This window comes from Balaenoptera ricei, chromosome 7 (assembly GCF_028023285.1).
Source record: "Balaenoptera ricei isolate mBalRic1 chromosome 7, mBalRic1.hap2, whole genome shotgun sequence".
Taxonomy (NCBI): domain Eukaryota; kingdom Metazoa; phylum Chordata; class Mammalia; order Artiodactyla; family Balaenopteridae; genus Balaenoptera; species Balaenoptera ricei.
In genome coordinates, this window is record NC_082645.1 from 69273154 (window position 1) to 69300876 (window position 27723).

The 27723-nt window shown below is 37.6% G+C and overlaps 1 protein-coding gene across 4 annotated transcripts in view; it reads right to left on the reverse strand.

Moving 5' to 3' along the window:
• Nucleotides 1-27723, reverse strand: part of CERKL (ceramide kinase like) — a 139623-nt gene that overhangs the window by 10734 nt on the left and 101166 nt on the right. For all 4 annotated transcript variants that reach the window (XM_059927282.1, XM_059927283.1, XM_059927284.1 and 1 more), the window contains 8 exons: nucleotides 22520-22651; nucleotides 14720-14783; nucleotides 8192-8334; nucleotides 2845-2919; nucleotides 1894-2071; nucleotides 1755-1814; nucleotides 1150-1175; nucleotides 946-1054 (listed from right to left, as the gene is read on the reverse strand). In XM_059927282.1, coding sequence (XP_059783265.1) covers nucleotides 946-1054; nucleotides 1150-1175; nucleotides 1755-1814; nucleotides 1894-2071; nucleotides 2845-2919; nucleotides 8192-8334; nucleotides 14720-14783; nucleotides 22520-22651 — 787 coding nt within the window. The remainder of the gene's footprint in view (nucleotides 1-945; nucleotides 1055-1149; nucleotides 1176-1754; nucleotides 1815-1893; nucleotides 2072-2844; nucleotides 2920-8191; nucleotides 8335-14719; nucleotides 14784-22519; nucleotides 22652-27723) is intronic.

Sequence of the window (27723 nt, forward strand, 5' to 3'; positions counted from 1 at the left end):
GCAACATTCATCACCCTTTCTTCTGTGCTCTACAGGAACGCAAGAGAAATATTTTCAGACCAATGATGGACAACTACATGAAAAGGATGTGCAAGAGATGGAACAGCTATAGCTTGTGGATAAAATGATATATAAAATGTCTCATGAAAATGTGGGCAGTAGATTCAGATGTACGACAATTCACACTAAATATAACTAAAATGTTTCCTTTGAATAAAAGTATCATACACACATATATGCTATTCCTGCTAAGGATGTATACGTCTGCTCTAAAATCGAAAGGCAGAGATGTGCACAAGGAATACCAGAATTAAATATAATATTCTCAATCACTGGTAAATAAATAAATAAAGCAAAGTAGACAAAATAACACAATAAGATCATGTCAATAAAACCCAAGGAATATTATTTTAGCCTCAGTGATATTAAAAAATCAGAGTAAATGATTATTTTTCCAGTATAACAGTTACTCTCAGCCTACTTGAAGACAAATCCCTTAAAATCAACTCAAAAATGACTACCTCTTGATAATATTCTACTTAGCCAAGAGTTAGCAGGGTATTCTGAAAGATAAATGTGGTTTATAGAAAAGTTTCAATGGGGCTTCCCTGGTGGCGCAGTGGTTAAGAATCCACCTATCAATGCAGGGGACACGGGTTTGAGCCCTGGCCCGGGAAGATCCCACATGCCGCGGAGCAACTAAACCCGTGCACCACAACTACTAAGACTGCACTCTAGAGCCCATGAGACACAACTGCTGAAGCCCGCGTACAAGAGAAGCCACCACAATGAGAAGCCCGCCCACCCCAACGAAGAGTAGCCTCTGCTCACCGCAACTAGAGAAAGCCCGCGCACAGCAACAAAGGCCAAAGTCAGCCAAAAATAAATAAATAAATAAATAAATGAATGAAAAGTATCAGTGATTCAATAAAAACGCTTACTAACCTGGTATTAGGTGCCAAGCCTCTAGGTGCCACTGAACACAGGCACGGAATTGCCATAATGCTGACATTCAAGAACTGACCCTGGATCATTTGCCACTGATCATTACAGTCTAAAGGTAATGGAAGGGATTGGTTACTTTCCCCCACCAGAGCAAAATGTCAATACAGCCCTGCTCAGTTCTCAAGGAGGTAACTTCATACTCACCAGATTTCGGAGATCCCTGTGCCCTCCTAAAAGTAAGAAAACAAGACAAAGAAACATCACATCACACACAAAAAAATAGCATCTATTAAACATGAGATGATTAGAGAACCCAACGTTATATATATTAGATTCAGCAGTAAGTAAAAATATGTGAACAATTCTGTCACTGCATTAGTCGTTGATTCATTGATTCATCAGTAATGATGATTTTCAAAATTTCTTTTAAGACTAGAGCACTTCCTTTGTGTGGCTTTGAGTAATATTTTTATTCCACATTAGAAATTCTCATGAGGGCAGAAACTATGAATTTTGTTTGTTTGTAGGCGTATTGTATCCAAGGTGTCTGGCATACAGCAGGTACTTAATAAACAGCTATTGAATGGATGGATGGATGGATGGATGGATGGAGTGAATAGTTGTTTCTGAAGACAGGTGCCAAACTACGTGGCCTAATAGAATCTGTAGGACCCCATGATTCTATATTCTTCACTAATATGATAGAATAACAACCAAAGATCACAAGTCTAATAAATTGTTTATATCAAACTGTTTTATGCTTCAAAGAAAGATATAGACTCCTGTATTACTTTGAGCTTTTCACGTACCTTTCTTCTAAATCCTGAGGGTCGTTAAATGGTAAAAATGATATTTCACATTCCTCTGGCCTAAAATATAATGAAATTTGTTATTAGCACTCATTGACTCTGGGATATGAAATTTGGGGTTTAAGAAAAAAAGACTTACCTAAGTTTTGCCAGTGCCTTAATGACAGCAAAATCCATACGTTGGTTAGGGGACATCCATCGATGTTTTTCTGCCAGAGCCAAAGCTCTTCCACCAAAGCCAAACATGGCTGAGAACCCAAAGCGAAGAAACTTGCCAGTGGTGCTGAAGGTACAGACATCGACCGGTTGTATGTGCCCTTGAATGTTATATTGAATATTAGTCAGTCAGCAAGTAAGTAGAGCCAGGTGTCAAAATGGCAAACATAGGAGAGCATATTTATTTACTCAGAGAAGAAGAAGAAGAAAATGTCAGGCTACTTTATACCATAATATCCTATTTTCTCTTCCACTCTCACTACCTACAACTACTGCAATTGCCATTTATAACTTTTTCAGGTACCAAGGGAAGAGACACAAAGTGGTAAATTTTGCAGCTTACTGCTATTTTAAACAAAACATGGCTAAGGAAGTGAAGTTGAAGTACATGTGCAGAGTAAACTCAGATTTAACAGATTTGCATTTATTAGAGCTTACATGTTTTACATCAGTTGAGATAATAAAAGGTCTAGTGGAAGTACACTGGCTAAAAATTTTTTTCTTGTGCTTTTTCTTTTAATAACTAGTGCTAGAGTTTTGGTAGTCAAACAACAGTACCTGATATATTTAATCAGTATGCATGGATTTTCTTGACCTGGTTATAAAATTGTGATCTTGAACATTATTGTATTATTTTCTATCAAGATTATAATAAAACGTCACTTACTACTCTTCATAGCACCTGTATTCTGAAAAGATCAGCAGTCAAAATAGTGAAGCTTTGCCTAACTGACTTTTGGTTTTTAGTCAAACATTTCTCTGCTTTGAGAGATAAAGAATCTGTCTTAGACAAGCCTGACGGATATAAAATAGCCTTCCTTATATAAATAGAAACTTCCTTATAAAACATAAACTTCTTTGGAAGAATTCTTACCCATTATAATGTGCAAAGTTGCAGTTACCACATGAGAAGTTCCATGAAGAGAATGTGCCAATACATTAGTAGATCCTGCCAAATCAAATTTAAAACATGTATGATCAGTATAGCAAACATTTTAAATTAACCATTTGCTCTTACTTTATAGAGATGTCACTATGTAACGTTCAAATGAAAAATTAAATGGAAGTTTATAAGTTTTTGTTCACATCATAGATGCGCATTGAATGGCTACTGAATTATTATTTAATCTTTAAATAACTTAAAAATTAGGAAACAAGTTATAGTATCTAATTGCTCACAGCTTCTTCCATCATGAATGTCTATTTTCTACCTGAAAAAGTGCTAGTTATATCAAAGTCTGCTCCATTCAACTTTAATAAACAGGCTTCTAACTTCTTTACCAAAATGAGTGCCAACAGCAGAAGGATGGCTCTGGAAAGCAGAGACAAATGCATAAACACAAAAAAGCCAAATAATAACTAAGAAAAATGTATAAAATCACTATAAAATACAAAAGATATGCTTTAAATACATTTTAAAGCTCTCAACCAAATGGAGATCCCTTCTATTATCTGAAAAATGGTACCCTAGATGAAGAAAATTCTTCATCCCATGGTATTTGCCATAGTATGAGAATCTGTATTGAGACATTATAGGTTTCTGATTTCCATAATCACTAAGATAATTTAAGATCCACATGAATTTTTTCCCACCAGCCTACAGAGAAAAAGAGCTTTCTCAAGTCAGGCCCCTATGACATTTGTGTGTGTCTGAGATCTTGGGGTAATGGCCTGGCTTCGAAGGGGAAAATACCAGCTAGCCCCTGCCATTCCCAGGAGGTAAAAAGCATTTAAAATTGAGAAGCTACATTTTTCTTGATTTAAGTCCAGTAATAGCCAAGAACTGTGAAAGCATGGATGTACTGTGTACAATAGCTATCAAAGCAAAGGCCAGCTAATCAGGAACTTTCCTGTGTGGTCATATGTAATCCCATCGATTTGTGTCACTTCGAATGGATGTATTATGCTTGGGCTGCTCAGTTGGAGAAGCTGAGGCAATGAAGCCATTATCAAGCAAGACTGTCATTAAAACAATAGTAATCGTGAGGTACCTATCTAAGCATTCATGATTTCCAGACCTCTAGTGAAACCAATGCAAAGAAACGTCCCCCGTAACCAATTGGTAAACTGGTTTTAACTGATTCATCAAATGGTAGTTTATGTTCTGACCCTTGTTACTCAGAATATGTCCCACAGTCCAGCAGCAATGGCCACACCTCCGTGTTTATTACACTGTTGATTCTCAGGCCCCACTCCAGACCTAACAAGGCATAGTCTGCATTTTGTAAGATCCTCAGGTTATGTATATGGAGAGGGCCTCCTCCAGAACGTATGGGTCAAGGGTCAGCAGCATCAACATTACTTGGGAGCTTGTTAAGAAGGGAAATTTCTGGGTTCCACCTCCAACCAATGGAAAGGGAGTAGCTGGGAGTGGGGCCCAGGTGCCCATGGCTTAGCAAGTCCTCCAGGTGATTTGTATGCACCCTAAGGTCTGAGAAAAAGTGATCCAGAAACCTGTTCCTCAGTGGATCTTTACCAGGAGTCAATTACCTAGGCTTTTCCAATTATTCTTTGACCCTCTACAGCCTGCCCTTTGGCCGTCTAATACTAATTAACTTGGAATCGGTGGGGGGAAAAAAGCAAAAACAAATCAATTTTGCTTCCCAATCAGATTTATGGTAAAGGTTTTGGAGGAGGCCATGTAATTAGAGTGAGATATTTAAGATTATCGATGGATTACAGTACTCCATGAAACACATTTCCTCCATTACCATGGTTAATTAAGAGTAGACCATAAAAGCATTCCTCTAGAAAGACTATTAAAAAACAAAATGTAATGTTGTCATGTGCAATAGAGAATGACACATATCATGACTCAAGAAAATAAAGACCATTTATTCCCTGTGAGTTTGAAGTATGCTAAGTATGCCAAAGCACAAATCCTCTTAGAATGCTAGACGTTGCTTTTTTATTTCTACGTCTTCTCAGGCTTTGCAACTTTGCCACTTTTCTTTAATTCCACTGAACTTGGCAGTGATGACAGACATGACCAGAAATCAGAAAATCATTTTAGTCATCTTCTACTCTGCTTGACCTGTACCTTAATCCTTAAGAACGTTTTTAACACTGAATTTAAAAGGAAAGTTCATGAAGAAAGTAGATGTAAAATTATAAAACTATAGATTGCTCCATATTTTTGTTTGAATAATTTAAAAGAGTACAATTTCCAGAAACAAAATGGGATCCATCCAAAAAGATATCTACATGCCAAAAGAACATGCTGTTCACATAAATAAAAACTATGTAATTTTAGCATTCTCACAAAAGCTATAAATGTTCTACCTCAAGGTAAACATTTTAATTATCCTGAAAAGTTATTTTTCTTAACACTACCAGCAACTTTGCTCACCACTGCCTCCCCAAACCTGCTAAAATGTGCCACATCCAATGAGTAAGGACAGAAGTAGCAGCTCATGTAAAGCATGACTGATAGAAGAACCAGGCAGAAACTACAGAGGCAAAAAGAAAAAAAAATTGTCCTTGGAAGTGCAAGCACTTCTGCAGAACAATTAACTTAATTAACCAGACATCATGAATATTCATAAGGCCATTAATGTCTCCCACATCCAAACAGATAAATGTGATGTAACGACTTCCTAGTCAAGCATATCTAAAATTCTCATGAAAACTGCACCTACACTTTGGTTCTTTGCCTGAAATATGATAGAAATTAACAGTCCCTTGGCAATATTTTATTCTCCTCAAATTAATTGGAAAGCATGAATTTATTTATGTGAATTCTATAGAAATATATGGTTCCCAGTCATCAGTATGTGGATTGAGCCTTGTTTTACAACAATTGGATTGCTTTTTTATTTTTATGTCCTCTCTGGCTTTTTTCTCTATCCTCCCCCTCATCCCTTTAATCCGAATCTCTCTGTATAGTTCCTTAGCACCAGTTCCCATAGCAACAAACACCGTTGCTAATGGCCAGCAGTTCAAATACAGGCTTCCCCACATCTGATCCATCTGAGTCTGACCATAATTCAGCGGCTTAGTCTGTTGGCTCAGTGGAGTAATTTACTAAACACTCTCCCTCTGGGTGTCTCTCTCCAGGAGGCAAATGGTTTCAAAGGCAGACTCTCTTCTGCGTTAGCTTAGAAACTTCCTGCCTAGCTCTTGTTCCCATTCATTATCAAAGCCCTGACCAGAGATAGAGTCCTCATATTAAATACATCCTGCACATGACTTCCTCCTCTTATTAGATGGAATCCACAAGCTAGAACTCTATACAACCACTAAAGTTTTGGCAACAGGCTGTATCTTCTAAACAAAAAGTATTCCAATGGCATTTCTACATATCCACTGTATCTAGAAAATGCTTTCAAACTCAGAAATATGCTTAAAAAGTATAATGCTAATAAAACTCACTGCTGTTCCTTTAAAACATCGGAGTTACATATTAAAATGTAAGCATAACCACCAATTTTTCTAGCTAGCTATTCACTTTATGTCAAATGAAGATCCGTGGGGACACCCATCTTTCCACTTTTGATGCAGAGCAGTGAATGAGTGACTTCAGGGGTGTAAGTACTAAGGAAGAGAAACAGTGACCTAAGCACATCCACTCTGTACAGAGGGAAATGTTGGGAAATTTCCACCATTACAGATGGCACTTCTAAAGTGACACAGAAAGGTCAAAGTGCAGCCCAAATGCATCTTTTTGAGTTGATGCATTTTGTTCTCTTCTACCTAAGGGGGTCTTTCTCACAGATTTTTCTTAACAGGTTTTACAATCATCAGGATATATCCCAATATCCCTCTCCTTTTAAATTCTTGTTTTTATGAAAGACTTTTTTCTCTAGAAGGGCATTGGTATGTCTTTTGCTCTTTGTCAATTAACAATACTAAATATACTGAAATCCATACTAAATGACTCTGGTCATCAAATGGATAGAATGTTGCTTTTTTTTCAACCATGTGCAACCATGTGTCTTCTATTTTCATAGGAAAGAATACAGTTGACCCTTGAACAACACGGGTTTGAACTGAATGGGTCCACTTAGACGTGGATATTTTTCAGTTGTAATTACTATAGTACTTCATGGTCCCCGGATGGTTGAATTCAAGGATGCAGAGGAAAGGAGGGCCAACTGTAAATTGTTCAAGGGTCAACTGTAATTGTTTCTGCTTTTCTTGTAGAGATAATAACGTGTGATGTTTTAAAACGAAAAAAAAGTCACTTTCCTTCACTATTGTTTGTTTCAATAATAATTTGAGAGGAGGGACTCATATAATAAACCTGCAAAAGATACTTTCGTCTTTTCTGGATCCCAGTGTTGCTCTGGCGGCTCTCCCTGGCTCTGATCTCCACTTCCTTTTCCTCCCTTCCCCTAATCAGGAATCTTTCTAGAACAGGCTCCCAGCAGGTTGCTCCCTTGCTCTAAACCTCCCATTGTTCCCTACTGTTCATCAACTGCAACTCAGACCCCTTCCTGTGGCATCCAGGAGCCACCATGATTTGGAACTATTTTGACACCAGTACTACCAAACAAATGGCCTGTTTTCTATTCCTCAACATTCCTGGATTTTGCCTTGCCATTTATTATTTTTGTAGCCAAGAAAATAACTCATTCCCATCTTTCAGGCCAGAAAAAAATTGTCCTACCTATTTTTAAGTGCAATTCAAGTGGTACTTGCTCTATAATGTCTTCTTTCCATTTATTCACTTAAACTTTATTGAGTGTTCACTGTATCACATTCTGTTCTAGCTGTTGGAAATACAGCAGTCAGGATGAATCCTTTTGGCATATCCAAGCTTATCTGTTTACACTTCAACTATGGGAACTGAGTTACCACATTTTACCCCCCAAGAAATTATAAGCAGCTTGACTGGAATGGCCCTGTTTCAAAATTTCACATCTGGGACTGTGTGATCATTAGACCTTTATATGGGAAGGTAGAATAACGGTCCCATTTATTGTTTGCTTAACTATGTATTAAACCCTGCACGTATACTATCTAATTTAATACTATAATAACCTTGTAGTAAGGTGAGTGCCATGTGTGTTATCTCTCTTTTATGAATTAGAAAAATAAGGCTCAAAGAAATTAAATAACTTGGTCAGAGTCTCACACGTGCTAGTGGAGATGCCAAGCGTGGGTCTTTCAAACTCAAAGTCTGTGCGTTTAACTCTGTGTGACACTGCCTAGGTTAGGAAGTAAACCAGGGGAAGATGGGCGAGGGGTTCCATTTGGCAAATCCATGGCCCCTCCCTTGCCTGCTGGTATCACACCAAGTGGAAGCTGGGCTCGGACAGGAGTCAGGATGCTGTCTGTTTCCACCCCGGCGTTCTTCTGGGCACTAAGAAGCAAAGCATGGGCTACTTCACTGGCAGATCCATCTCCACCAACACAGACCACACTAGAAAAGAAGAAATTAAGTCAAAGAACGAACAACATCAGAACAATTGGTGATAATTCGTGAAATTTTGACTTTAAAATATTGGGTTGGCCAAAAAGTTTTCGTAACATCGTATGGAAAAACCCGAACGAACTTTTTGGCCAATCCAATATTAATTTTATATATTCTGTGTGTGTGATTACTCACACCTTCAAACATTTCAACATGTGTCGATGGACAAGAAGACACTAGCACTGCTCTGATAAAGTTTACTTCACAAATATCACACCTAGATGATACCCCATAGGCAAAATATTTTTAAATGGGTTAAGAGGCATTAAACACTTGAACGTGGTAATTCACATCTGACCTGAATTTTGCTCTGTTAATATCCCAAAGCATATTATCCTCATCTTGTTTATGTTAATAATAGTCGTTGCAATTCATTTAACTAACACAAGCCAAAGTCATAAAATCCTGCTAATTTTCAATATAGCTCTGAAAAGACAGACAGCAATAAAAATCATGTAAAATATGAGGCTTTAATTTAAGGAACTGCTAATTATCATTAGTATGTAAATGTTAATTGCAAACCTGAACTAGTTTTCATCTCCTGGACATTACTGCGATATGGCGCTTTTAAAATTAGTGTTACTACCCTTTGACCCTAGGCAGTACTACTAATATTTTTTTAAGACCTCACCATATGTACACTACAGGAGTGATGGGGTGGGAATCCATGAAAGTCATACAAGATATCAGAAGTTTTGTCATAATCATTTGTGTTTAAAAGATGCAAAATAATCTTAAGTATCAAAATTACATCAATTTACCCAAAAGGAAAAGATTTTGTGTTACTGAGAGCAGGTGTCACACCCCAAGGCCTCCAAGGCCCAGCAGGAGCAGAGAGTCTGCTCAGTCTAAAGAAGAGGCAGCTTCTCAGCACCAGCCCACTCCCATCATCCAGGAGGCAGGCTTTAGAGGACCACATCTTCTGATTTTTCTAGGGAAGCCACGGGTCCTGATTTTGGGGAGAGTCTCCTAATTTATAAACACTCACAACTAGCATTCAATATATTTAAAAATTGTATGTGCCAAACAAAACAGCCTATGGGCCATAATCAACAGGGGGTCCTGGTTCCCTAAGTTTAGGAAGCTCCAGAAGTTGGTGAATCCAGAGGCTGAGAATACTTTTTGCATCAACTCCCTCTACCTCTCAGCCTTCCAGCCCTGGCACCTAGGTGGGGTTCAGCGCTAGGGCTGCACATAGCCTGGGTGATCCAGGTCCATCCTAATTAGAAGAAACTCCAGGATATGAGATATGACCCAGGTCATTTTTGGCTGGGGGTATTATTTTGTCTGAACTGATTCCAGGGGCCATCAGTGTGGTCACTGATTCAGAGAAAAGTGATTATACGTACTGAGGACCAACTTCACATCAGGTAATACATTGGCTCTTTTCTGTTAAATTCCCAGAATTCTGTTAAGTAAGCATTAGCCTCCTCCTTATATATGGGGAAGCCAAGGTTTCATTTGAACCTTATCTGTATGATTTCAAAGACCTCTATGAGCAGATTTCCAAACATTCTGTGAATTTAATTATAACTCCCAGTTCCATGCCTGTCTACCAACCGAGGTGTGTGTGGCCTAAAAGGGAACCGTAAAGTCTTCCAACACAGCATCTAACTTAGTACAAAGAACTTGTCTCTTCCATATAGTATGTCAACACGTGAACCCTGGAATCGTGCATCCAGTTATAGCACATGTTAACTCATTGCTAGAGTTAGTAGAAATGGCCTTTCTATGAACATGCTCTGCTACAAAAACCTTTGCAATTTTGTCATAACACATTCTGTGTTAAATATTTTGAAACTATAACTAGTGATAATTACAACAATAAAGTAACATTTAGTGAACAATTACTATGTACCAGACACTGTTGTCAGCACTCTCCATGTATTAGCTTCTTAAATTTGAACAATAACTGTATGCAATAGATACTTTTACTCCCAATTTACAGATTAGGAAACTAAGACGTAAAAAGATTAAGCAACTTTTCCAAGGTCATACTATAGTAAGTTATGGAATGAGACAATTTGGCCTTAGAAACTACACTACACTACTATTTGATATATTAGACTCCTTTCTTATATATAAAACCTAATGAAAATAGCCTTATGAGAGTTTTATTATTTTGGAAATCAGTTTACCAGTTGAATCACTGTGGAATTAAATAAGTGAGAAAGGAATATATTTATTTATCTTGACAACTACTAGATCACTAAGATCATCTCAAGATATAGTTACTCAACCTAGGGAATATGCTTATACAAACACATCGCAAGAGTCTAGATATTACAAGAAAAGGCAAAAAATAAACTTTTTATAATGAGTTAATTTAACCACACTTAAGAGCTACCCTAAAACATAAACCTTTACAAGTGGTACACCTTGTGTTTTCAGAATAAGTAAACTCTTTCTTGCCATGACCCAAAGTAGAGCTTTTCTGTCTAGAAAAGTACAACTGGGGGCTAATATCTTACTTCTCTTTTTTAAAAACTGACAGGAAAATTTTTAAATGTTTGTGTATTTGTCTATCAACCCATATCATTATTGAAATGTTTATTATTGCATTTTTGACTTAAAAATTTTTTTGAAAAGAGATACTTTTTTTAAACCTTATTTAGTAATACAGATATCATGGTGGTGATAAAATGTTAGTGCAAGCCAAATAATGTCTAGATTCTCATGAAATTAAAAGATGGAAAAAACTATAATTCAACAAATTAAAATTTAAAAATGCTGTGAAATAAAACAGGAAAGTATTAGTATATGTATAATTACATAAGAGCTACAGATTAGCTTAACCGTTTTCACATTCATAAATCCAACTGTTATCGCTTCAAGTCTATACACCCAATACTACACTTTTCTTTGCCTTTACAAAACTTCCTATTCATGCCCAGTGTAAAGAGGGGTCAATATGGAAATGGACGCTCCTGCAAGCTCTAGCAGTGAATCTGAGAGTATTTGCTAGAACACACTGGAGCTGCACACAAGCTGTCATGAGAACTGATACACTGTTCCTGTTGGCATTAGGAATATATCACAATGTGTCTTCATAGAAACATACGCAACTCATTAAAAAAACTCCAAAAACTTAACAAATAATCTTCTTAAACATTATTTACTAATCATTTTGCCTTACTGAATAATATATATAGAATTTCTCTTGGATCTTAAAACTCTCTGTCTGGTCTGTGTCTAGAAAGCTTTAGATGATTTCCTAATCACTCCCTACCAACAGCTCCACTAGAGTCGGGCAGAGATGCTTCAGGCTCAAGTTGAGCTCCTCTTTCATCAAAATACCATAGAATCCTGGGGTTACCTTATCCCGTCCTTGAGTCTTTTGTATCAATTTCTCAAAAAGTCCTCCTATAGCCACTCTTTGAACAGATTCAGGAACAGGGAACTCATGAATATAGTGTCTTCCACTTTCAAACAATTCTACTTGTTAGAGAATTGTTCTTTAGAAGTGCCTACAGAAACTGTTTCCGTTGTTCTCCTCATATGTATACTTCTCTATGTAATTCTAAGTAGAGTGACTTAAAATTACTATTTTATTAAGATAGTTATCCCAACCACCACTTTGTCTCCTAACTGGAAAGGCTGGGCTCAAATAAATAAATAAATAAATAAGCTATTTAAAGGATCTTAGAAATATTAGACAACTTGCAATAGAAATTTTAGATTATTATAAGTTCTAATTAATTCAACATGCTGTAGAGCAGTGGTCCCCAACCTTTCTGGCACCAGGGACCTGTTTTGTGGAAGACAGCTTTTCCACGGACGGGGGCCGGTGGAGGTGGGACGTGTTCAGGTGGTAATGCAAACGATGGCGGGGATGGAGAGCGGCAGACGAAGCTGCGCTCGCTTGCCCGCTGCTCACCTCTTGCCGTGTGGCCCAGTTCCTAACAGGCTGCGGACTGGTACCGGTCCTCAGCCCGGGGGCTTGGGGACCCCTGCTATAGAGTTTAGAAACAGTGAACTCACTGGAACTCAATTCACATAATGGTTAGGCCAAACTACTTGGTTTAAAAAAATGTAGGTAATAACTAAAGGATCTATATAACTTGCACCGCCACACTGCAAACTAACAGCACCTGCCGTGTGGAATAAACAAGAAGTAAGTATGTTCAGGTAAAGAGAAAAACATTACTTGTTGTGCCTAAGCTAGAGTCTTTCATCATTCTGCAAAGTTCTTCTTGATCCTTGTATAGTTAATTGCCAATGGAACTTATTTATAGACACCACATTTATCAAAACATTTCATAATGTTGACAGGCAAGACCAGGTCTAATACCTACAATACCTGTTATTCTTATTATTTATATAATCACGTTTTGAAGCAAGGACTTATTTGCAATGCAACATCTCTTATATGCTCACAAGCTGTGCTTCAGGACTATGCAGCATATTAAGGTAGGTAGCTGGTAGGCATGATTCCCCCACTTACTTTTCTTAAATTGTCTACTTGCAAGATAATTTCCTAAATGTAGCCTATTAATCACTCTGTCTAGCTCTAAGTATAAAGCTCTGAAGTAATCTCCTACCTCATATTCTTCATGTTCAGTATTTATACAACGTTGCCATCTAGATTTGCTCTCCTCAATTAAATTCAAATGCTCGAGAGGGTGTGGAGAAAAGGAAACCCTCTTGCACTGTTGGTGGGAATGTAAATTGATACAGCCACTACGGAGAACAGTACGAAGGTTCCTTAAAAAACTAAAACTAGAATTACCATATGACCCAGCAATCCCACTACTGGGCATATACCCAGAGAAAACCATAATTCAAGAAGACACATGCACCCCAATATTCATTGCAGCACTATTTACAATAGCCAGGTCATGGAAGCAACCTGAATGCCCATCGACAGATGAATGGATAAGGAAGATATGGTACATACACACAATGGAATATTACTCAGCCATAAAAAGGAACGAAATTGGGTCATTTGTAGAGACGTGGATGGATCTAGAGACTGTCATACAGAGTGAAGTAAGTCAGAAGGAGAAAAACAAATATCATATATTAAAGCATATATGTGGAACCTAGAAAAATGGTACAGATGAACCGGTTTGCAGGGCAGAAATAGAGACACAAATGTAGAGAACAAACGTATGGACACCAAGGGGGGAAAGCCGCAGGAGGGTGGGGATGGTGGTGTGATGAATTGGGCGATTGCGATTGACATGTATACATTGATGTGTATAAAATGGATGACTAATAAGAACCTGCTGTATAAAAAAATAAAATAAAATTCAAAAATTCCAAAAAAATAAATAAATTCCTTTTTGAAAAATTATGTTTTACTTACCAAACTTTCTTCTTCATCCAATAATACTTTTCTCACCAACAAATATTAAGCATTTCTGAAAAACAACCCTACTAATTCTGATTGCATCACTTTCCTCTCTAACACATTCTAATAATTTTTCAGGAAGAGCAAAGCCTTTCATTTCAGTTGAAAAACCCAAATGCCCTTCCTGATATTGTGAGTCTATTGTTGCCCCCCTGCCCATTACCATGTTACACAAATAATTCACATACCTGCCACCTTTTAAAACTCTGAAATATCCACCCTTGCAAAAAAAATCTTCCCTAAAAGAATATGATTTTAGTCTTGTACATCAATCCAGCACTTTAGCAAACTGATTCACCTAAATTTTAAAAATGTCAATTAAAGTATATGTCACTTGCCTTGTTTCTAATGTTTGCATGCCAGTGAACAATTTCTACACACTCCAGCAATGTATTGCAAACAACAGTTTCTAATGCCTACTGTGAATAACATACTTATTTGGTAGCTACTAAATTATAGAAGATAAGTAAAATTAGCATATTTTTCATCCTGAAAAAAATATATTTGTTTTTACAGAATATTTACACTCAGTCAATCATATCCAAATTAACCAGTGGGTAGCTATTAATACAATCAATAAATTTGCAAAAAAGGATCATAGTATAGTTATATCACACAATCAATATAATATCTTCCATCAATGCTTTTCTATATACTCACAGGGTTAAAGCCAAGAATTAAGGACTACAGAGGCAAATGTATACACATTAGGTAAGAATAAGGTGATACACTGTGATTTCTCAGTACTTATATTTATATCCCTCCTTTTGCTTTCCTATGCCCGATCCTGCGAGGTGGGTGACTATGCCGTAGTACATTATTAGCATTAATTGTTATTACACAGATACAAATGAACTAGAGCCTAATTACATACATCACAAACATTTAAAAATTGTAAGTCTCAAATATGTGGCTAAAAACTAATGAAAACATTTAATAACATACGCCATATGACCTATATAGATTAATAATACAACCTACCCATCAAATCCCTGTAGTTCACATTCTTTTAGCAGTGACACAGCATGCCCTTCATATTCTGTTACTATATGAAAAAAAAAAAACAGAAAAAGATGAAAGTTTTAAACAAATGATCTACACTTTTTAACTTGGTTTGGCAAAATAATATGCTAAACATATGGTCAGGTCGTAAAACAACATTTATTCTTGAATATTTATATTTTAATCATGGGAAAGAGGATTAAGTGTCACTTGCCTGTTGTGTTTTACAGCTTTATGTAAAAGAGGGTCATATATTTGTTCCAACTACATAAGTCATTTGGGGATATCCCATTAGATAATTTATCTTGGTGCCTGTCTGTTTAGTGTTCCCTAAATAAGACACATTTCCTTTAAATCAGAAGCCTAGGAGCAGCAGTATTTTGAAAATAAGGCATATTAGCTGGCACCAAATAGTCAATGTTAAATCACTTTGGCAACCTTACATGAATAAATTAGTTGAAAGGTTAGTGTAAGATTTACATACTAGAAGAATGTGTGTCTGGAACTGCTAGACTAAAAAGAGGAGGAGTTGGATGTGAAAATGTGAAGCAAAGCCAACACCAAGGATAACAGACCCAACGCCAAGGAGGGTGGCACACAGGCCCACCAGAGCCCAGATTCTCTGAGGAAATGAATCTGTCACTCCCTATTGCTGCCTCTACAGTCATGATGCCCTCTGCAGTGTCGCAAATGCCAGAGAAAACAGGATAAACTGGCACACTGCAGATGGCACCAAGCATCCCAACCACATTTAGCATTTTCTAGGGCAGCTTTGCCAGAAGAGACAGCCCAGCTGTACCCACCCATCAAAGATTTCTGCTGACTGACATGACACTGCAGATGGATGTTTTTGTGTAAGAATGTGCATCATTATATGCAAGATTACATTAATCTTTCATGCCTGTCTGTCCCTGGTACCAGCATGGTTCAAGCTTTCCCTACAATGTTTTTAGATATTGTTAAAAATTATCAGTCTTGGTGTCTAAAAGAATCATTCCGTATCCAGCAGCATTACATTGTAATTCTCCCACAGCTTATTCAAATGCTGTTAACATTCACATAAATAAAACCTCTCTCTATTAAATTCTATTCAGAAGAAAGCTACAAGAAAATGAAATATAAAATATTAATATTAATAAATTTAGGTTATCATAAATGATTGCGTGCTGATCATTCATCTATAACTTCAGCAAGTAGTTGCAGCCTTAAAAAGCAAAAATAATAAAATGTCTTACAAACACACATTAAAAATAATTAAGGATATTAGGAAGAAATATTTATGCTGAGAATCAGTTTATCAAGTCTCGCTTTTATTCCAAAGCTTACTTTCGTAAAGCTTTTCGAATCCAAAACAAAATTAGCCTTAAAATTATCTTGTAGCTGAATGCTATTTTTACTTAGGAGAAATTTTGAAACAATAGTCTATTTCTTCCTTTCATCTTGCAGGTGAAATGTGACTATACACTGATGCAAATTATCCAAGAACAGTAATTTTTTTAAGTGACATTGTAAAAGTTAAATAAGATGACTGATCCGGAAAAAACAGACGGAAAAGATGACTGAAACCTGACCACAATATACTAGGACAATGAACAAAGTTTATCAAGTCCTTGGCCTCAGGGAGGTTACATTCTGGAGACAGAGGATATGCACTAGTTTTTTTCAATGAATGTACAATATAAAGTAGTATTAAGTGATTATAAAGAAAAATAATATAGGGGAAAGATAGAGAGTAATCTGAACTACTACTTGGAAGGAGTAGAAGAAATCAAAATATGTGTTTAGACAGTGTATTATGGGCTCTGGAAGCAGAAAGAACCAGATTCAGATCACTCTACTTCACATAGACATCAACAGTGGGCTACTGGGCAGCTGCAGTTTCAAAAGAAAGTTACTAGCCTCTTCTTTCAACTACTTTCCTTTGCCAATGAGACTGACACCCCTCTAACATAGGAAATTTGGAGTTTTCATCGTTTACAACTCTTTGAACACACAGTTCTCACTGCTGGGATCCCCCATGCACCCCAACCTTCAGTTTAAATATTACTACCTTCCTCCAATGTTGTCTTTCTGAGGAAATGTCTTGAGGTTGATACTGAATGTTGAGGAGACAGGCTGAAGTCAAATCAGATGAGTTCTGATTTGAACATAAGGAAACATTTCTTGGTCTGGTGATAAAATTCTATAATGGGATAAGGTACTGAGATGTCATTTTCTTTCCTGTCCCTTAGGTACTTCAAACTTCGTAAGTTCAAAATAGAATCCATCATTTCCACCTTCAAATATACTGCCTTTCAGTTACACTGTTCTTTTTTGTGTTCCATCATCCACTCCCCATTACCCAAGATAAGAAAATGTCTTCTTTCTAGAGTATCCCTTTCTTTTACTCTCCAAAACCGCTCCATGCCCAAAGCCAGTGGTTTCTGTCTTTTAGTTTATGCGACTGCATCCAACATTCCTCAGGCCAATGCCCTAGACCTAGTCACCACCATCTTTAATATGCAAACTACATCAGCCTCTCCTCCAGTCTCCCTCTAACATTTATCCCACTCTAGCCAGAATGACCCTTCTCAAGCACATGTTTAACCACATCTCTTCCCTACATAAACACCACTGATGACTATTCATTGTCCCCAGGGATAAAGCTCCAACTCCCTAACTGAGATCCTATTATTAGAAATGGGATTGGTCATATATATACATAATTATCCTAGGGATAATAAAAAGAACTTTTTACCCATAATTCTCTCCCTCTCTAGCTGGATCTGATTCGTGGAACATTTACGATCCAGATTTTTATTAAAATGTAGGTAAAACTGGAAGTGAGTAATGCCTCCGCGTACTAGCATCTTTTGTAACAGTTTTATCAGATTACCTAGGCTTCTGCTCTGTGAGATCAGGAACAATTAGAGGCATCTCCATGGAAGGGAGGGCTTCAAGTAGAGACATAAAGAGCCAAAGAGAAAGAATTCAAAGAGAAGACTTGGTAAAAGTGTCAAAAGTTAAACACATGGTTCTAGAAGGAGGAAAAAAAGTGAAAATAAACCCCACTCTTCTGAAAACTCTGCCCAGGGTCAGAAAGGAGGTAAAATTATCTGGTGACTAGGCACTCCCATGGGCCCTGAGCTGGCAGAGATCAAGGCTACATTCAGAGAAGTGTCTCTGACCACGATAATGATAATCAGCACGATAAGGTCTAGCAGCTTTGTTACTACCAAGATTGACTGAAGGAGGTGGAATTGCCTGTCTTGAACAAGAGAGATCACGGGCAGACATGAAATCTGTTTTCAAATACCTCAAAGCTCATGGAAAACATATTTCATTTATTTTGTATCACTACTAAAGATAACATCAACACTGAAAGTCACAACGTGGCAAACGTCAGCTCACAAGTTCTCCTTGCAGTTTATGCCTTGCACAAAGGCATTTGGCAAAGGGTCAGGTAGGTTTGCAATCCAGCCAGTACTCCTACTCAGCATGCGAGGTGACCTTGGGCTACATCAGCCCAGAAGAAAGATCACCTTTTTGTAAGTTAGCACAAAGGAGGTGCTCTTTTCTAATATGACCCTGAACTCCAGTTGAGAATATCCATCAGTATCGTCCGGTAACGGCACACACTGACTCCATCACAGGGCGCCCAGGCCGAGGCTGGGTGTTCTTCCACCAAGAGTGCCACGTGACTACACTCCACTGTACGAGGGGAAATGAACTAGATGGCCTCCAAAGTTCTTTCCAGTTTAATTTCTCTGCTGCCTTGACTTTTTCACTTTATCGTTCTATGAATTATCGTATGAATCTATGATGTCCAAAATTCCTCTCACACCTTTAATAGTGTAATTCCGAAAGTCTGCTCTGAGAGGAAGAGAAAGAAATGGTATCATATGCCATTTGATTCACGTATCAAGTTATTAGGAATAAATAACTCTCTTTTTTTTTAGGTTCTTCTGACACCCTGCCCCCCCCAACCTCTGGAAATCTGTTCTCTGTAGCTACATGTTCTGGTTTCTTTGGGGGAATTTTAAAAAAATATTCCACATATAAGTGAGATCATATGACATTTGTCTTTCTCTGACTCATTTCACATAGCATAATGCCCTCAAGGTCCATTTATGTTGTCCCAAATGGCAGGATTTCCTTCCTTTTTATGGCTGAAGAGTATTCTGTGGTATGGCATGCAAATATATATATATATATATACATATATATATATATATATATATATGTATATATATATATATATATACATACATACATACACACACACACACCACATCTTCTGTATCCATTCATCAACTGATGGACACTTAGGTTGATTCCATGTCTTGACTGTTGTAAATAATGCTGCAATCAATATGGGGCACAGATACCTGTTTTGAGTTAGTGTTTTTGTTTCCTTTGGATACATACCCAGAAGTGTGGAATTGCTGGATCATATGGTAGCTCTATTTTTAATTTTTTGAGGGGCCTCCATAGTGGCTGCACCAATTTACATTCCCACCAACAATGCATGAGGGTTCCCTTTTCTCCACATCCTCACCGACACTTGTTATTTCTGGCCTTTTTGAAAATACCCATTCTGACAGGTGTGAGGTGATACCTCATTGTGATTTGATTTGCATTTCCCTAATGATTAGTAATGCTGAGCACCTTTTTATGTACCAGTTGGCTATAGGCATATCTTATTTGGAAAAATGTCTACTCAGATTATCTGTGCACTTTTTAACCAGATTCTTTTGTGGGGGGTTTTGCTATTCATTTTTTTAAGAATGTATAGAAAAATTCTTTATAATGTATTCATCTAGCTATAGTTTTTACATCATGCCTCATTTATACAGCACTCTCTTAATGAATTCATCATCATACAGAATTTATTACATAATTCATATTCCATTTGGACTCGGCAGTGCACAGAAGATATGTTAAAACAATGGTCATACTGGACATGCAGAAAATATGTACTCTTTCTGCTTTACTCTTTCATAGAAAATACTTTTTCAAAGTTTCAGTTGAATCTTACTGTTACATTATTTATGAAACTGAAATCAACTGCATTATGACCATGTTTCTATAGTACTTTATAGTACACAAGGTAGTTTTAAATATACTACCTTATTCAAACTATAAAACTATACTGTGAGATAAGCAGGAAGATTCTAAAACTTTTCAGATACACACATGTTTATTCAGTCCTTCACATAAAACAGAAGACATTTTTAATATAAATATTTAGCCAATATACATATCAAAATGGTTTTATAAGCAAAAGATGCAATTTCATAATTTTGCCTGTAGGAGGAGTGTTAGGCAGCTAATAATTAGCCATGTTGCACAAATATATAAATTCTATATTTGCATTTATGTAATATTCTAATTTTATCTTAAACTAAATATAATAAGCAAAAATATCTAAAATTCAGGGGGAAAAAAGTCCTAGAACATAACATTCTTCTCTCCAATATACTTGTTTTAAGAAGGAAAGCACATTCCTATCATTTCCTCTACCTTAGTTCAGGCCTCATAGGCTGGTTTCCTTTCCTGCAGTCTCTCCCTCTTCTCTTCCAATATTTATTCTGATGACATAATCATCTTTGCTAAACTAGATTGCAACACTATGGTAAAAAATGTACACCACCTCCGAATCAATGCACGATGAGTAAACTCCTGAGCGTAGCATAAAGATTCATCCTTAATCTGGACTCAGACTTCCGCCTGTGCACTTTGTTGGGAGCCTTCCCAACTTCAGTTCAGGTGTCCTCAGCCTTTAGGAGAAGGGAGTCCCACCCTCATCCCATGGGAAGGGTCTTGATGCTTAAGAGAGTAAGTGCTCCAGGTGGGGTATATGTACTACATTAGGATAGTCAAACTGATAGGAAAAAATTTTTAATCCTTGTTCAGGATTAAAACATGTTGAATCTCTTGCATATACACACCTCTCCCCACCTCACTAGATTTGAATAAAGAAGAATTGAATTCACTGGCACCATTTTACGATGATGGAAAGGACCATATTTAAGATAAAGCCAACGTTATGAAAGAACTACCAAAACACTATGGGTACAGCGCACACAGCCACACCCACTTGTATGTGCTGCTAGCGTGCCTGCCTTCTCTCACTTTTCTTTTCTGCTATATATATATAGTAAATATGTATATTTACTATAACAGTAAACCATTATTTGCCTTCTCTGACTTTCTAAAACTGTCCAGTTCAAATTCTTTTCTTGGGTCTTCTGATCAAAATAAATAAGACCCCCGAGACACCATAATTCCTTTATGTATATCCCAATTATATCTACTTTAAATATCTATTTTAACCCCTAATAAATTAACGGTCACTCAAGAGCAGGTAGTAGAACTTATCCATCTTGCATTGTGCATAGTGTTGAACACAAAGCATTCAACAAGAGTTTCTTGAACTGAATGATATGTAGTAATATCCATGTAAAACTGTTTTGGATACTAAATCAATGAAACAACAATTAAATGTTATTGGGTTCACCAATAAGTTTATTCAGCTTTTAATTGGCTCATCCTAATATGAATTTCAAACTTTCCCTTCTTCCAATCCTTGAAAATCTTCAGGGAAAGCAACAATAGATCTGAATCGTTTCTTTTTCTCATAAATCACCTCCAAGTAAGACAAAAGCCACAAAGATGAAAGATTAACTCCTTCACTACAATTTTATTTTAATTCAGAAACTCCTCTTGAGTTTTTCATGGTAGTTTCTCTCCAACCTTCATTGTAGTAGATGCCTTTTGGGGTGGATGACCTTCTCACAAAGATTATTGTTGCTGCTTTTTTTTAAAGGAATTTCCTTCTACCCCATCCATCAAGTCATGAGATGTAGGTTTATAAACCTTATTTACATTGTGAGACCCATCTCCCCTGGTGACAGCTGAGCAAAGCCAGGTCACTCTGAATCCCTTCCCTAGGAACTTATAATTGGGACTAGGAGATTCCAAGTACATTCGGGCCTTGTATCCTGAGTAGGCTTATTATGCAATATTCTTCATCAATTAAAATTTACTACAAATTTACACTGTGTGTTAATGAAGCTACACAGAAATAAAACCAGAAGAACTGAGGGTGTGATTCACTATAACATCAACCCTCCTCACCCCACCCCCGTGGGAAAAATAAGAGTCTCAAGGAAACAAAGGAATCTGGTCACCAAATTTTAAAAGCTGAAAAGAATTTTACTAATCTTCTTTATATGAACTTTAGCATTAGCAAATTTCTGTCTTCCTGGGCACAAACCTAAGCACCCTTCTTATTTTAGACAATGAATTTAAGCTTCTGGCTTCTCTAAATTCATCTAAAATCAGCAGTTAAGTGCTTAGTTTTGACCTAACCAGCAGGGGTCAGAGTCAGAACAAAAACTACCTAATGAAGGATTCCATGGAAAGACATCAAACATTTAAGTGAACAAAAATCAATTGCTGCTGAACTGCAGAGATAATGTTTAAATAGCCAACATCTCAATGAAGGTATCAAAACGTGTGCAGCCCCCTTAAAAATGATACCTAATAATTTTTAAAGTCTGAAAAAAGGTTTAAAGAGAAAATACTGATATTCTAATAAAAATAACACAATTAAAAGAAAACAAAATAATTGAATTATAATCCTGGAGCTGGCTGCAGTAAGTTATCGAAGCACATAAACAAGCTTTAGATATTACAAGTAGCTTCCTAAATTTGACTCAAGAACAAACTCAAGGTTATTTTGCTTCCTCAAGTATGATTTTTTTAGAGATGAAATTATATTCTGAAAATACTTACCTGTTACATCCGTCTTTATTCCCACAATCTTCAACAATGGTTCAACCTTCTCATAATAGACCTGAGTAGCTTCTTTTTTGTGGCTTTGGGGGTTAAGGACTATTTTTAATGACTTCGGTCTGTCTGAAAAACCTAAGAGGAAAATATAAAGACAAAAATTATAGTCTCTGTCAGCATTTATTTTTTCTTTCCCTTTAAAACCATACACTAAGGCCAGTTAGAATGTTATACACCTATTTAATTAGTATTTGCTATTTTTATTTGAAATTCTTCCAAGAGTTTTCCTGAATATGGCATTATTTTAAACCATTTCACAGTTCCTAGCAGTGAAATAAGAATATCCCTCTTAAAGTAAGTCATGAGTTATAACAAAGCATTTAATTTATGAAGGAAGGTGTGAATGAAAGCGACTTCATGAATATTAGGCAATGATTAAGTATATTTACCAAATCACTGATAATATATCCAATGTTCCTTTAGCATTTGTTTCTGGGGAAGAAAGCAATGGACTATAACAGATTAAAAAGTCCGGTTCCTCTCCTTGGATAAATATGCTCATTATTGGAATTGGGCATTCCAGTAACCCCAGGGCTACCCAGGGCTGACCTGCTGATGAGCCCAGAGTGGAGTGGAGGATGCAAGGCCAGGTCAGGGCCAGCACCCAGAGCAATGCACGCTGGAAGCTAAAAAGAGGGCTTAGGTCAGAGTTCAAGCCTGAAAAGGGGCCAAGGGAGAAAGAACTCTTCCCTGGGGAATTGGGAAAGCAACGCCTCTCAGCGGGGATTCAGGAATATAGTGCTGCCTCACAGCTGGGGCTGAGATTTGATACTACAATTTTCTGGGCTTGCAAGATGCTTATCACTTAGAGCCCAGTTGGAGCAGGTGCAAAGCAAATTTTCCGTTGTTAGGAAGGGGCAGGAGGGGACAGAGGAGCCAGAAGAAAGCTGACGACTATTTCTTTCATGGTAAGCTCTTCTCACAGGGCCATGCTTCAAGGTTAGAAAAGCAGTTAGTAGCATCCGTTTTTAATGAAACCGTTACTAAAGCCAAAAGAAAAATGTCCATTACACCCACGTCAGTTTTTGTGCCTCAAGTAGAGACAATATTTTATTTCTTACCATATTTGAAATAATAAAAAATTTTCAACAACACATATTGTTTGAATTCAGGGAGTGTCTTGGCTGAGGACCAGACAGGACAATGCTGAACTCCTTACCTCTTCTGTACTTGGCCCTGGGATCCCATTTTGGTGAGAGACTTCTGCCAGTCTCCTAATCACCCAGTCTTGAAACCTCAAAGCCATACTCAATTCCCTTTTTTTCTTTCAATTCCAACATTCAAATGAGTGCCCAGATTCGTGAGGTGATAACTATTTGCTTCCACGTCTCTGCCCTTCCTGGCTGTCTCACTCTGGCTCGGCGTTCTCCAGGACCACTCACGGGTACCTTGCAGCCCCCCTTCCACCATATCCTCAGACATCACAGCTCCCAGCAGCCCTGCACTGGTCCAAAGCACCGGGGCTCATCACTGCCTGTGGGGCAAGCCCGACCCCTGAAAATGACATGCAGAGCCTCCCCCAACCAACTCCAACCTATCCTCTCTCCTCCCTCTCACACATATTCAAGAAATACTTATTGAGCATTTGCACTGAGTACTGGGAAGAGGTAGAAAGTGATTAACATGTGTTCCTGCTTTACAGGGGGAAGACGTATCCACAAATAGAACCAGTACAAGACAGAACAGATTTGTTAACACGAAGGCACAAAGTGCCCTGGGAGTGGATGAGGGGAGGATGGTTAATTCTTATTAGGGATCCGGAAAAGGCTTCCCAGAGAAGGGAGCATGTGAGCACGGCTTTGGGCTCTGGTTGTTTTCACTACTTGCAATTCCCTCCTGCCTCACACTTCATCTTCCCCTTAGTGAAACAGCAGGGGTAGGGTCAGGGAGGAAACACCAAGCAGTGAGACCAGCACAGAAGATGCTTGAAGCAAACTCAGTGCAGAGGGTTTTCTGTTCCATTTCCACTTCCCCTTCACGACCCAGACCCACTGTATCACTTGCCGAATACCAGCTGCTAGGTCTTCCTCTGTTCAGACAGTTCACTGTTTCCACTCTGCCTCATCTCCAATCCTGTAAAAATCTGACAACTTTTTCAAAGCTCACCTCAAATACCACTTCCTCACTGATCACTTCCTGAGCACCAGCAGAATTCACCTCTCTGGCTTCTTGCTCCTATGTTACTCTCTGTACCTCTATTATCTATTTTTTATATCATTTATACAGAAAACTCTGATAAAGGACTCAGTGTCTCAGGACTCCCACTGGCCAAACCTGGGACAACACAAAATGGAATAAGGACAGTAACATATCATACATACTACAGTGACTTTTTAAAAAACCCAGCTCCGGGAGTCAAACCGACACTAAATACACATAGAAATAAAGGAGGAAAAGGAAAAACGTCATCTTAGAGTAACAATTAATAAATATGGGAAAATTACAGAGTTAGAAAATCACTATTTTCAACCATCATAATAATGATGGATTTAGGCAAGAATCAGCAATGGATGCTAAAACCATCGGTGACAGTCAGTTGGGGAACAAAATATTTACTTATTCTTAAACTCTGGCCTTCCCTATTACTCTATTTACAGAAAGTAAAAAAGGAATATTTACAGTAGGGAAGTCAGGCAGACACGTCCTCAGTCAAGTGGTCAAAGTTAACAACACTCTGAGTGATACAAACCGACACATGTGCCTCATGTACAAGATACACAGCACTAAGGACACACAACTTCTGTGGGATTCCTGCCCCAAGCGCATACATAATGTGGACCTAACAAGATGAAACACTCAGACAAACCCAAGTTGAGGGGCATTCTCAAAATACCTGCCTTAAACTTTTCAAAAATGTCAAGGCCATGAAAGACAAAGAAAAGCTGAAGAACTGTTCCAGATTAAAGGAGACTAAAGAGTAACAACTAAATGTAGTATGTGACTCTGGATCAGGTTCAAACAAAACAAAACTGCCACGAAGGACAGTATTAGTGTCCTTTAACCAGGAAGGACGAAGCAGATTAATCTAGGACTCACTTTTATTAAAACACGAAAAGGACCAGAAACTTGTTCTAAACCCCAGAGTCCAGACAAAAGATCCGTTTAAGTTTCCCTTCCCTGGTAAATTTGTTGGAATACCCTCATTTCTCCAGCAGGGACAGACCCAGTAAGGAAGGTGTCTAGCCACCAAATTGCAGTCCCCCAATGCTGTCATACAAACCAACTTTTATTTCCCCCTTTTCCTGTATCATGACTGTGGAGGAATAGATGTTTGTGGAAATAAGAAACAGTCATTTGGGGTTTGTGTGGATAAGCACATTGCAGTCGAAGGCTTGTAGACCTTAAACATAGGTATAAAAGTGCACGCTATACGTCCCACCCAATCTTTGTGACACAATCTTCTTAAAATGGCAGGAAAGGGGCTAAAATTATTTTTAAAGACTTTCTAAAAGGATTTAAGTAAAATAATTTTATTTTTAAGCCTCAGTTAACAACAACAGCAATGAAAACTAAATTAATCAGAAAGTCCCATTCCTTAGACATTCTGGTCAATCAAGGGGTTTTTAAATACAAGTCAACAAAGCCAATTTTTTTTTCTTTACCAGAGCACGTATTCATTTCCTCATTTCTCTTTTTCTTTTAGATGCATCTAATATGATGACTATGAAGATAGAGTCTAAGTATATATGAATTAGGTAGCAATTTGAAATCAATTTAGAGATCAGGATGGAGATCTCTACTGAATAAAGTAGGATTTTTTAAACGTTCTTAATTAAGTGGAATAAAGAGACATAACAAATCTCCATCCCTCTCTCCTTCCATGCTCCCTCCTCAAGCCTCCTCCTATTCCATTCAGTTTCTTGAACTCCTATGTTCCCTCTACCACAGTGTCCTTGCACCTGCTCTCCCCACTAGCTGCCCACCTACACCAGCTGCCACCATAGCCACTCTGCCCAATTAACCCCTTCTTCTCTTTGTCTTGATCTTACCTCAGTCACTGTTTCTAGGGAAAGCCTACCATGGCTTCCTTGGCTTTGTGACTTCAGCTAGGTCATTTCCCCCTTATCATTTGTTCTCACAAGTCCATACACTTCCCAATCTTGATTCTTACACTGCTGTTATTTTATATCTATTTATTAATTATTCTTCCATATTAGACTGGAAACTCTCTGGGTTTTTCTCCACATTCTATTGCCTTAGTTCAGGACACATAATAGATGATCAAATACTTGATGAGTGAATAAAAGGGCAGTGTTAGCTTTGGGTCATCTAGATAACAATAACATCCATTCATTTATTCACAAATAACTACATTCCTGTTATTTGCCAGGCAGGGCTCTAGAAGCTGAGGTTCTATCAGTGAACAAGAAAAGCCTCTGTCCTCATGAAGCTTCCATTCCAATGGTAGGAGATAGAAATAAACAAGAGAATTCAGAGCATGCTAAGTGGTAAAAAGTTCTAAGGATGAAAGTGAAGCTCAAACTCAGGACCTAATGAAACTTAAAAGCTTTTGCACAACAAAGGAAACCATAAACAAGACGAAAAGACAACCCTCAGAATGGGAGAAAATATTTGCAAATGAAGCAACTGACAAAGAATTAATCTCCAAAATTTACAAGCAGCTCAGGCAGCTCAATATCAAAAAAACCAAACAACCCAATCCAAAAATGGGCAGAAGACCTAAACAGACATTTCTACAAAGAAGATATAGAGATTGCCAACAAACACATGAAAGGATGCTCAACATCACTAATTATTAGAGAAATGCAAATCAAAACTACAATGAGATATCATCTCACACCAGTCAGAATGGCCATCATCAAAAAAATCTACAAACAATAAATGCTGCAGAGGGTGTGGAGAAAAGGGAACCCTCTTGCACTGTTGGTGGGAATGTAAATTGATACAGCCACTATGGAGAACAGTATGGAGGTTCCTTAAGAAACTAAAAATAGAACTACCATACGACCCAGCAATCCCACTACTGGGCATATACCCTGAGAAAACCATAATTCAAAAAGAGTCATGTACCAAAATGTTCATTGCAGCTCTATTTACAATAGCCAGGACATGGAAGCAACCTAAGTGTCCATCGACAGATGAATGGATAAAGATGTGGCACATATATACAATGGAACATTACTCAG